Source organism: Primulina eburnea, chromosome 7 (genome assembly GCF_022965805.1).
Source record: "Primulina eburnea isolate SZY01 chromosome 7, ASM2296580v1, whole genome shotgun sequence".
Lineage (NCBI taxonomy): Eukaryota > Viridiplantae > Streptophyta > Magnoliopsida > Lamiales > Gesneriaceae > Primulina > Primulina eburnea.
Window position 1 is genome coordinate 9707686 of NC_133107.1, and position 11671 is coordinate 9719356.

Sequence of the window (11671 nt, forward strand, 5' to 3'; positions counted from 1 at the left end):
GCGACAGTTGTAGAAAAACGTCGCCGATCAGATCGGCGACGGTTATGTATAACCGTCGCCGTTGGTGACGGTTTAAGAAGAACGTCGCCGATCTGGATCGGCGACGTTTTTGTAAATACCCGTCGCTATTAGCGACGTTTGTGTCAATACCCGTCGCTATTAGCGACGCTTTTAATCAAAACCCGTCGCTATTGGCGAACCCGAGCCAGGCTCCTTAAACAAGATAAACGAGCCGAGCTCGAGCCGAGTCCGAGCTTCATAAATTCCGAACGAGCCGAGCCCGAGCTTCAAACCCGAGGCTCGTAACGAGCTCGAGCCGAGAAAATAATGAAACGAGCCGAGCCCGAGCCAGCTACTGCTCGGCTCGGCTCGGCTCATTTACATCCCTACTGCAAATGAATTGCTTGTACGCACATAAATAATATAATTCTCAAGTTGATTATCAAGTAACACAAGATCGTATGTATATAAATTGAGCAAACTGATGAGATTTTCCTATTTGAAATCAGAAGATTAGTCCATAGGATTAAGGCATTTCACAACCCACACAATGAATTAATTCAATATTTATCTCATAGAAACGAATATTAAGCTCCGTGAGTTCTTCCATCTAAAACAACACAAAGAAAGTCATAAAGAAAATGAACCATGTTAGTCTTTTCCTAATTTCATTTTTGAAGGCAAATATAATTTCCTAATTTAATTTATTTCTCTAATATTATTTTTTTCTTATTGATTTGATTGAGTATAATATTGAATTAGAGGTTGCATTTCTAGATAATGAAATAATTATGCAAATATTATCATGATATGATATCAATGTTCAAAAGGAGTTTGTTCCTAATTAAACTCCTACTTTCCTTGTGTAATAGGTTTCCTAGTGGGTCTCATGTGAGACCGTCTCACAGATCTTAATATGTGAGACGTGTCAACCCTACCCATATTCAATATAAAAAGTAATACTCTTAGCATAAAAAGTAATATTTTTTCATGGATGACCCAAATAAAAGATCCGTCTCACAAATACGACCCGTGAAACTGTCTCGCAAAATTTTTTGCCTAGGTTTCCTTATGGAGATAAACTCTAAGAGAGATAAAGTCTATAAATAAGAGAAACAAGGACATTGTTCGGGGCTCTTGGATTGATCGTTCACGTACTTTGCACGACACAAACCTTTCAGATAAAATTAATTCACAACGTCGCTGCTGATTGAAGAAGTGTTGATACCACATGTTGTCTTGAGTGTTGGGGACATCTACAGACAACATCTGTGACGAAGTTGGTTGAAGATCATTTTTGTTGCTCCATTTTTTGGCATCACATTTTTGCTTTCTTGAATAAGTTTTATTCTGGTTATTTGTTTTTAAAAAGTATTTATTTTCTAACATGTTGAAAACATTGATTTTAGTAATAATCACTATCATGGTATTGTTTTCGTGTAAACTCATTGGTTTTTATAGTTATTAATTGTTGCCCTGAGGCACCGCACAAGTATAAATGCAAATTTAATCTTGACCATCGTATTTATTTAAAGTCAATTTGTGTTACAAAATTTAATATTCCGCTACATATTATGTGAAATATTATAACATTCATCACAACACTTAATTATGATAAAACACAAATTAGAATCTTATAATACTAATACTATTATATACACTCACATCTGTCAAGAAATATTCCTTACAATTTTCGACGCCCGGGAACTATGAACTTTACATTCTTATTGAGGGCCATCACTTCATGTGTAGAACAAAATGAAAAACTTTATTCAATAGAGAATCCAAAGACGGAGCTAAAGGGAATGCAAAATAAGGGGAGCAAAATTGTAAAACATAATTATACTAATTATACTAAAATTGATACACAAGACAAATAGAGGAAAAGAAAGGGAATCATATGATCTAAAATATTTGAGTTGCACTATTTTCAATAACTATACGATCATACACATATATATTAACTAATTTTGATATCTAAAACATGCCAAATTTTATTTTATCAGATTTGCCCCTCCCACGCCACTGTTTTTTAATAAATAATAAAGTGAAAAATGTTACATTACACCTTCTGAACGAAAACTAAAATGCAATACAAAATTAAATTCGAATATGATAATTGATGAAAAATTTATTATAACATGATTATAAATTTATAAAAATTTAATATATTTAAATATAATATAATATAATTTGTTTACACACACATGTCACGTATAACTTAATCGCACATAATAGATATTCCTCTTCTAAAGTGAAACTTTAACTAGCGCACATAACAGATATTTTGCTTCTAAAGTGAAACTTTAAATAAAAAATGATAGAATAATGAAAGTAGCGTACCGTATTGGGTCCAAGTGTACGTTGTATTTTTATATAATTTTATTTTTTATATAATTTTATATTCAATGACTTTGCAAAATATATATTGAGTGTAATAATTGTCTTTGTTGGATAAAGCAATCGAAACGTAGTGTTTGAGCTACTATACAGGCTTAAAAAATTTGAATTATAAAATAGAAAACGCTCGGTTCTACAATATATTAACATAAGCTTATTTGCATTGTCCCGAAGTATCAGTTTATTGATTTTTCATTCACATGTCTCACTCGTTTCCTTTAATTTGACTGGAAATGAAGATTTTATGATATTTTTTTTAAAAATATGTTATTACTAATGTGACAGACATATTTTTGTGTATTATTATAATATAATTATTTTACAATTTCCATTTTTTCTAAATTTAAGCATTTGGACAACGTTAACATAATGGTAAACTAATACTTATTATCTGATTTAGAAATTATGCCTAATTGAACAATCAAATCTTACTGTTATATGATGAAATACGAAAAAAAAAGTTATAGAATCATGTTTAATATTATATCGACTGCAGGAGCAAGCGTTGTCAATTTAATAAAATTTATAGTATCTCACATGCATGTCATAAAATTAAAGAATTTGGAGTATCATATAATAATAATAATAATAAAAAGAGTAGGTCTCTTATGAGACGGTTTCACGAATTTTTATCTGTGAGATGGGTCAACCTTACCGATATTCACAATAAAAAGTAATATTCTTAGTATAAAAATAATATTTTTTCATGGATGATCAAATTAAATAAGATATCTGTTTCACAAAATACGATCCGTGAGACCGTCTCACACAAATTTTTACTTAATAAAAATAAAAAATAACTAAATGAGAGCTAGTCAGCTTCAAGTGTATATTGGTTATAACTACATCCAGATTGCACATAAACTAGAGGAGAAGATCGCCATCTCCTATAATTAGTTAGACGAAGACCAGAAACCTAGGTTACTAAAAAAACACGACTTCCTGTGAAACATTAATCTTTTGATCATAAAATGATCGAACATCATATTTTGATCTTTTAAATAGTAGAGTGCTCGTTATAAGATTTGGATCCTCTACTGTGTTGAAAATACAGCATTTGGTAATGTGCACTTTTTACACGAGATGATCATATGATCATCTCGTTTAATATGACAATTTTTTAAATTTACTGTGATGCTCACAAGATGATCACGTGATCATCTCGTGTAAAAAATGCACAACACTGAATGCTGTGTTTTCAACACAGTAGATGATCCAAATCCCTCGTTATAACGAATCTTTGATTTTGGTTGTATATTTATCGTTAATTAACTTTTCTTTCACTATTTGCACTTGTTCAATCTTGTATATGGAATCTTTTATTTTAGCTGTATCTTTATCAAAACGTATAAGTTTGGTAATAGTTCAGCCCAGATCTCATAAATTATAAAACAGTCCAAACACTATATTTTGATTATTTTTCAACAATTAATGATTGATAGTTACTAATAAAATAATTCCATTTTTAACTCTTTGTTGAGAAAAAGGATATTCACTCAAATCCATTAAATCCCACTATAACTTTCTTTGGCAATATATATTGAAACAAATAAGCAAACATATAACAAAGAAAATGTCTGATCAAATTAAAATAATTCTTTTAATAAATTTCATCTCTAAACAAATAAAAGTATATATATAAAAATAAAGTTGCCGTTGATTCCGCCAAAAACTTCATGCTAAAAAGAAAATAAATGTGAATTAGTGATATATTTAACAATATTTCAATTTCCAATATCATTAATTTATTTATTTTTAAATATTATTTTTCTCATTATTTCTCATATAATTATTTAAATGTATTGATTTTGAAATAGATTAAATAAAAATATATTTATATTTTTATATATGCAATTAAAATAATAATTTACATTAAAATAAATAAAAAATTACAAATATTTATTAATTATGTAAAGATAAATTTATTCGATAAACTTAAATCTATAATGACATACGTGATAATTACGAACTATACACATACTTACTATTTTTTTTTTCATATTTGTTAAATTAAATGAATAAATATTATAAATAAAAAAAAAATAATTATTTGAAAAGAAAGAAATTATCTTAAAATTAGATAAAAATATATTTTTAAAGAAAAAAATACTAACAACTTGATTATTTTACAATAATATGTTATGATATTTTAAAAATATTAAAAATCAATAGTCTAATTAAACCTTTTGTCAATATATTCACAAAAAATTACTCAAAGTAGAAAAAATTAGGCAAAAACTTTTGTGAAACGGTCTCACGGGTCGTATTTTATGAGACAGATCTTTATTTGGGTCATTAATGAAAATATATTACTTTTTATGCTAAGAATATTACTTTTTATTGTGAATATCGGTATGGTTGACTCGCTCATAGATAAAGATTCGTGAGATCGTCTCAGAAGAGACCTACTCAAAAAAATAAATTTACCTAAATTAGTTTGAGTAAGTCTAATATAAGACGATCTCACAAATTTATATTCATGAGACGAGTTGATTCGATTCATATATTAAGTGAAAATAATAATTTTGATATAAAATAATATTTTTTTAATGAACATTTTTAGATAGAAGATCCGTTTCACAAATTAACTCATGAGACAGTCTCATAAGAATTTATATTTAATATATATTATATTTATATATTATATATAAACATTATTTGTTTACATCAATATTTAAAAAAAAAAATCATTTGAGGACCTATTAGGATTTTAGAGTAAAAAATAAATATGAATTGTATTTAAAAAAGTGGAGTGTAGATAACATTTTCTTAAATGTTTGTGTTGATGATATTGTTTTATTTAACTTCAGTTACAGTTTTAGGTTCTTTTTATATATTTAGTTCTTCGTACTCTCTAAAATATTAAATAAATTATAAATTTTTTTATGTGTATAATATTACACTTTTCAATTTTTTCAGTGGATAATGTCATTATGAATTTTTGATATATTGATTGTGTATACATCAAATTATTATTGTTATTATTTAATTAAAACTTTAGTATAATGTTTTAAAAATGTTCAATAAATAATTAAAATTTTAATCAAAATTTTTATCTAATAAATGATTTTTTGAAAAAAATATTATTTATTTTTAAATTTTAATAGACAAATAATATACTTTAATATCTTTTTATTAATAAAGTCTCAATCAATCAATGTATGCAATGATAAATGATTCAAATTGACAGCAAAATTATTGTCATTATTTGAATATGATCTCAGATGATATAAAAACTTTATAAACTAATTAAATATATTTATTATATCGATAATTTTATACAATTATTAAAACGACAAACCTATTAATCTTAATTTAATACTAATTGCATGAAACATGTGAAATACTAGTAATAATAAAAAAATAGGTCTTCTGAGATGAACTCATAGATCTATATTCGTGAAACAAATCGACCTAATTCATATTCGAAGTTAAAAGTAATACGTTTTGTATCATGAATAGAGTTGGGTAAGAACTTTGTCTTATAATATTTATCTGTAGACGATCTCACAAGAGTTATCATATAATACAAAAAATAACATTGCAAATCAGAAGATATCGAAATTTTAATTTATCTCTAAGTTCGTGGTGAAATAATCTAAAATTTTAAAGAATATAATCAAAATATCTACACACATATATATACAATATATATATATATTTATTGAAATAATAACATTCGATACATGTAATTTATCAAATCTTTAGGCGTTATTGGCTCAAATCGTAGTAGAAGATTAGTAGAACTCTACATCTTCCCCAGCCTATAAATCACACGACTGATTCTCCAAATTTTCGGACTTCTGCCTCAAATCCAACAGCAGCAAACCCTTGTCTCTCATCCGTCTCTCTCTCTCACGCCCACGCAGAGAGAGCCGAGCAAGAATCAATGGCTGCTGCTCAAAAAATAACCCCCCTTCTCAAGGATGAGTTGGATATAGTGATTCCCACCATAAGAAACCTCGATTTCTTAGAGATGTGGAGACCATTCTTTGAGGCCTACCATCTCATTATAGTTCAAGATGGCGACCCTTCGAAGACCATCAAAGTGCCCGATGGCTTTGACTACGAACTGTACAATCGTAACGATATCAACAGAATTCTGGGTCCCAAGGCATCATGCATCTCGTTCAAGGATTCTGCTTGCAGGTGCTTCGGGTACATGGTTTCCAAGAAGAAGTATATTTATACCATTGATGATGATTGCTTTGTAAGTATCCTGTGTTTTGGATCTTTGTTTTATACGCTGGTTCTGGTGTTGGAAGTTTGATCTTGGCTTGTTGGTTTCTTTTATTTTGAAAAATTGCTTGTTGGGTTTAGATTTTCTGTCTCAGTTGAAGAGAAAGACTGGATCTTTATGTGGTGTGGGGTTTTGGAGTCTGGAAATATTGGATTTTGGAGGATTTTTTAGAATTGGGTATTTGGATTTAAGTAGATTTCATATCTCAATTTGAGGTGGTGTTATTTTTTGGCGGTCTTTCTGTTTAAATTTAAATTTGATTCGATGTAGGAATGATTAAATTTGAATTTTGGTGAAGTAATTGATATAGTTATTTCTGATTAAAGATAGTGGGTGATCCTAGTGGATTGGAGGGGTCAATTATATAATAATTACGTTTTGAAATATTTTTTCGATTTGAGGGAACAGAGCGGATGTTGGTGGTGCCCCTGATCTGCTATATGTCAACCTGATCTGCTATATGTCACCTTTTGTTTCCTTGTGCTAGTGCATCATTAGTTAGCATATGTTTCCCTTCCGGATTTTTGTTGTTGTCTTATTGTTCGAATATATATAGATCTTGATTAGTGTATATGCCTAGCGTAAGTATGTTTTTATAGGATATATGTTGTTGTAGACATGTCGTATATTTGCGCTGATCGCAAGGCTGATATCTGAACGTGCATAGATGAGCGACAGTCAAGTAGTATCCACCTGTTGCTCAATATCTGAGAATTGTGAATCTGAAGTTGCATAAACTTCTAACTCTGAATTCTTAGATCGCATCCTTCAATGAGTGTCTTAAATTTGTATCCTGGCTTTTGTCACATCTGAAGGTTGTTATGTGTTTGTGTCTTTAACTGCACCAATAAGGTCCTAAACAGTTGAACAGGTCATAGTCCTGTTTTTTTATGGTTTCAAATTATGTCAGTTTTAAGAGGTGAAAAATTCCCCTTTTTTACATTCATCCCTAATTTAGTGAACTTTTTACCTATAGGAGCAGACATCTAGTATTATGGAATCTTGTATTCTGATCTGCAATTACTGTGTCTTTTCCTCATCAATGTGCAGGTTGCCAAAGACCCATCTGGGAAAGATATCAATGCCCTCGAGCAGCACATCAAGAATCTCTTAACTCCATCAACCCCAAATTTCTTTAACACTCTTTACGACCCATACAGGGAGGGTGCAGACTTTGTTCGCGGGTATCCTTTCAGCCTCCGTGAGGGTGTCCCCACTGCTGTTTCTCACGGTCTTTGGCTCAATATCCCTGATTATGATGCACCTACACAGCTTGTTAAGCCCCGTGAGAGGAACACCAGGTATGATGAAACTTGCTAAAACTGTGAAAAGTTTCTTAAAAATGCATTCTCTGGTTTTAACCTTAGTTTTGCTCATTTTGCAATCGTCCCAGATATGTAGATGCTGTTATGACCATTCCAAAGGGTACTATTTTCCCTATGTGTGGTATGAACTTGGGATTCAACCGTGACCTGATTGGACCAGCAATGTACTTTGGACTCATGGGGGATGGTCAGCCAATTGGGCGATACGATGACATGTGGGCTGGCTGGTGCACCAAGGTTGCTTTACATTACTTTTACATTTTTAATGATCTTATTACATCAATCGATTCTTGGAATAGTAGTTGTCTCTATGGTTGTGGAGCGGAAGTTGATTAGTCATGTAACTTTCAGGTGATTTGCGATCACTTGGGTTACGGTGTCAAGACTGGCCTGCCTTATATCTGGCACAGCAAAGCCAGCAACCCGTTTGTCAATCTGAAGAAAGAGTACAAAGGAATTTATTGGCAAGAGGACATTATCCCGTTCTTCCAGAACTTATCGCTCCCTAAAGAATGCACGACCGTGCAACACTGTTACATCGAAATGGCTAAACAAGTGAAGGACAAACTTTCAGCTGTCGATCCCTACTTCACTAAGTTAGCGGATGCTATGGTTACGTGGATAGAAGCTTGGGATGAGCTTAACCCTTCCGGCGACTCTGCTAATCTTCCAAATGACGTTGCCAAATAGATTTCATACATCTTGAGCAAGTATTTACTTATTATTTAAAACTTCAAGTTGAGAGAGTATTTTTATGATTCAGGATTGTTTTTTTTTCTCTCCTTTCCATGTCGTCATGTCATTTTTGTTTTCAATGCGTATTAGACAAATTTTTTTCACGTGTCTTATGTCTTGCAATTATTGTCATGGAATCCAGTTGAGTATTTCTTTTCTACAATTTCGAATTGATCCATTGTGGAGGAAAAAAGTATACTTGTTGATTCAACTGATTGATGCAAGATTTGCACCGAAAATCGTTGATTTTCGTGGGTAGTTTCAAATGAAATGGTCAAGAGCGAGGTTGTTCACTCAACCCAGGCTCTGCACATCCTCAACTTGAGGATGTGCAGAGCCTTGCTCCTACTACTCGGAGTACGTCAAGTCTCAACCGATGTTCTTGCAAGACGTCCTTATTAAAAGCCTTGCCTGGAATCTGTCTATACGACTGTGAGTGCGTATCTAAAGTATATGATCGAGCCATACATTTTAAACATTACAATAGTTTAAGATATTTCAATTGTTATCTTAGTAGGATAATTATTATTTCCCAACAATCTATTGTGTGACAATAATTGCATTACCTTGCAAGTTGTGATAATCGAAACCGCTCCCCAAAAATATAGTTTGTGGTATAATAGTCAGAACACCACATTTAACAGCTCTCCTGACATGAAATTGGTGTGTCGTGTTGGTATCAAACAACTCGCTGTGCTGGCTTTTCTATATTCGCTGTGGTTGCTCTGTCTCTTCCGTCGGTATAACTCATTTTCTTTGCTGCAAAAAATTCTAATTCGTTTTTTTAGTTTAAATCCAATTTATTGTTTTAGCTTACATGGAATTTCATGGTATTTGCGTTATATTACCAACATTATATTAGAACAAGGGGTGACTCGACTCCCTCAACTTTCATGGTTTGTTTGGAGAAAGGATTTCATATCTCAAATAGTTATTTTTCGAGTAATTGTGATGAATTCTTATTTTTTGGTATAAAAAACATAGAAAGGCAACCAAACATATTCCGAACTATATGTTAAGATCAGAAGTTTGTGAACACAACCATTTTAAGGCAAAAATATATCTCAGAATCTTGATTTGGCCTGATCTTTACAAAAGTAACAGATATTACCACAATAATACAAAGCATGATCTCAAGAAATCACACTATATACTATCAGAATCCTCAATCTGGTAACTTTTTTTTTTTAACATGAACACATTCCGATGTACATCTGATGTAACCGGAATCTGAACAATATCGCCGGATTAGTTCGTCGACCAAATAGTTACAGAACCGTGGCAGCATTGGCAATGAGTGAACTTCTCTTGATGCGATCCAATTTGGTTGTTTCATAAACAGGCAGACCAGTTCTTGAGCAGAAATTTGAGCCATAATTCGGTAGATCGAACAGATCAGAACTTGAATCGCTTTCTGCGCCATGATCATCAGCATCGCTGAATTTGCTGATTTCTCTTCCTTCTGATGAAGAATCGTGGAATCCCCAAGTTGTGGCAAATCTTATACCATGCCCTGAGAACTCAAAGCTTGATCCATTTCTTGAAGTTTTCTCCGAAATCCCATTTCTGAAGCTGAATCTCTCATCGATCCAGTCGTAGTTTGTGCTTCTTTTCTCATTATGTAGCTCATTAATCTTCACAGTACCAGGCCTGAAGTAATCACTCTTGACAAGTTCTTTGCATGATTTTGTGGGAGTTTTAGCATGAGGTGTGTTAAAACCAGAATTCGAGGCTGAAAAAATGGACCTCCAATCAGGACCAGAACTTGCAGCATTTGTGACAGGAAAATGTCCCAAACTGTTTCTTCTTTTTCTCCTCAATCCACCGGGGTTTTCGTCTTCGATATCAGTAATCTTGCCGCTGGATTTTTGTTTCTTCTTCTTCTTCTTCAGAGACTTCTGATTGAACAAAGAATTCAAGAAACTTGCCAATCTTGCTCCCGGAGAGCTTGGCTGCTTGTATATCTTGTTTTCCTTCATGATTTGCTTTTCCAGGGAATGATCACGTGTGATCGATGAACCTTTTTTTGGCATGTCGGGGCTCAGTCGTGTACCGTTTCTGATGAAATATTGATCATACTTTGCAGCGTAAACATAAGCTGGATTCTCGTTGGCACCGGAGAAATACCGAGCCGCCTCGAAAACGTCGAGTTCGCCGGAATCATTCCTCCTTTGGAATGGATTCCTGCAAGAATCTGATGAAGAAATGCCTTTGACAACGGACATGGTGTAAGTGGAAATGTACGATGATGTTTGGAGACCATTCAAGATAACACGAAGTGTAAATAAATAATAAAGCATATAAAATGGAGAATCATTTAGGTGCTTGAAATGATGGAGAATAATGGTGTAAAGGGTCTTTTTATTTATTGCAAATCAATAATTATACATGAAGATTTATAATTTTGGTAATGAATATTTGTCTCTTTGCGATTTTGGTCATCTATGTATCAAATTTCATTCTTGATCATGATCTTTGTGATTTTCGCAATTTTGGTCATGGTCTACCTACATAAATCTCACGTACGTTGTGTCGTATTAGCGAAAAAGAAGAAAAATTGCTAAAAATAGAACGTTGTATAACTAAAAAATTAATTATGATAACTTAAATGACAAAGACTGTAGGAGTATGTCTCTTGTGAGACGGTCTTATAAATATTTATCTGTGAGATGGGTTAACTCTACCGATATTCACAATAGAAAGTAATACTCTTAGCATAAAAAGTAAAATTTTTTCATGAATGACCCAAATAAGAGATCTGTCTCATAAAATACGACCCGTGAGACCGTCTCACACAAGTTTTTGCCAAATTATAAAGAAAGAAACATACAATACCGTCTTGTACGAGTTTTTGCCAAACTGTAAAGAGAGAAACATACCATACGAAAATTGCAATTTTCCCAATTATATATGGTTTATTAGTTACATGACGGCATAAATGCTTTTAGTAAACATGTAGAATTTGCAATTT

At 32.0% G+C, this 11671-nt stretch overlaps 2 protein-coding genes and 1 long non-coding RNA gene across 3 annotated transcripts; 2 read left to right on the forward strand and 1 right to left on the reverse strand.

Annotated features, from left to right (window-relative positions):
• Window positions 1-730: 730 nt before the first annotated feature.
• Window positions 731-1129, forward strand: LOC140836233 (uncharacterized). The gene is made up of 2 exons (XR_012119042.1): window positions 731-872; window positions 1064-1129. It is a non-coding gene; the product is annotated as an uncharacterized lncRNA (long non-coding RNA).
• Window positions 1130-6135: 5006 nt separating this feature from the next.
• On the forward strand, window positions 6136-8804 carry LOC140837198 (probable UDP-arabinopyranose mutase 2). The gene is made up of 4 exons (XM_073203263.1): window positions 6136-6610; window positions 7691-7941; window positions 8034-8202; window positions 8317-8804. Exons 1-4 carry the CDS (start codon window positions 6290-6292, stop codon window positions 8653-8655), a joined length of 1080 nt encoding a protein of 359 aa, XP_073059364.1. The 5' UTR covers window positions 6136-6289; the 3' UTR covers window positions 8656-8804.
• A 956-nt stretch (window positions 8805-9760) lies between these two features.
• Window positions 9761-11046, reverse strand: LOC140836124 (protein BIG GRAIN 1-like E). Its single transcript, XM_073201532.1, has one exon. The coding sequence runs from the start codon at window positions 10998-11000 to the stop codon at window positions 9969-9971; it is 1032 nt and encodes a 343-aa protein (XP_073057633.1). The 5' UTR covers window positions 11001-11046; the 3' UTR covers window positions 9761-9968.
• Window positions 11047-11671: the final 625 nt, after the last annotated feature.

Bases quoted from the DNA above. Each gene is read 5' to 3' on its own strand.
- LOC140836124 (XM_073201532.1), bottom strand. From the start codon at position 11,000: ATGCTTTATTATTTATTTACACTTCGTGTTATCTTGAATGGTCTCCAA.
- LOC140837198 (XM_073203263.1), top strand. From the start codon at position 6,290: ATGGCTGCTGCTCAAAAAATAACCCCCCTTCTCAAGGATGAGTTGGAT. The intron at 6,611-7,690 runs GTAAGTATCCTG...ATCAATGTGCAG, and splicing joins CCATTGATGATGATTGCTTT to GTTGCCAAAGACCCATCTGG. The intron at 8,203-8,316 runs GTTGCTTTACAT...TGTAACTTTCAG, and splicing joins GGGCTGGCTGGTGCACCAAG to GTGATTTGCGATCACTTGGG.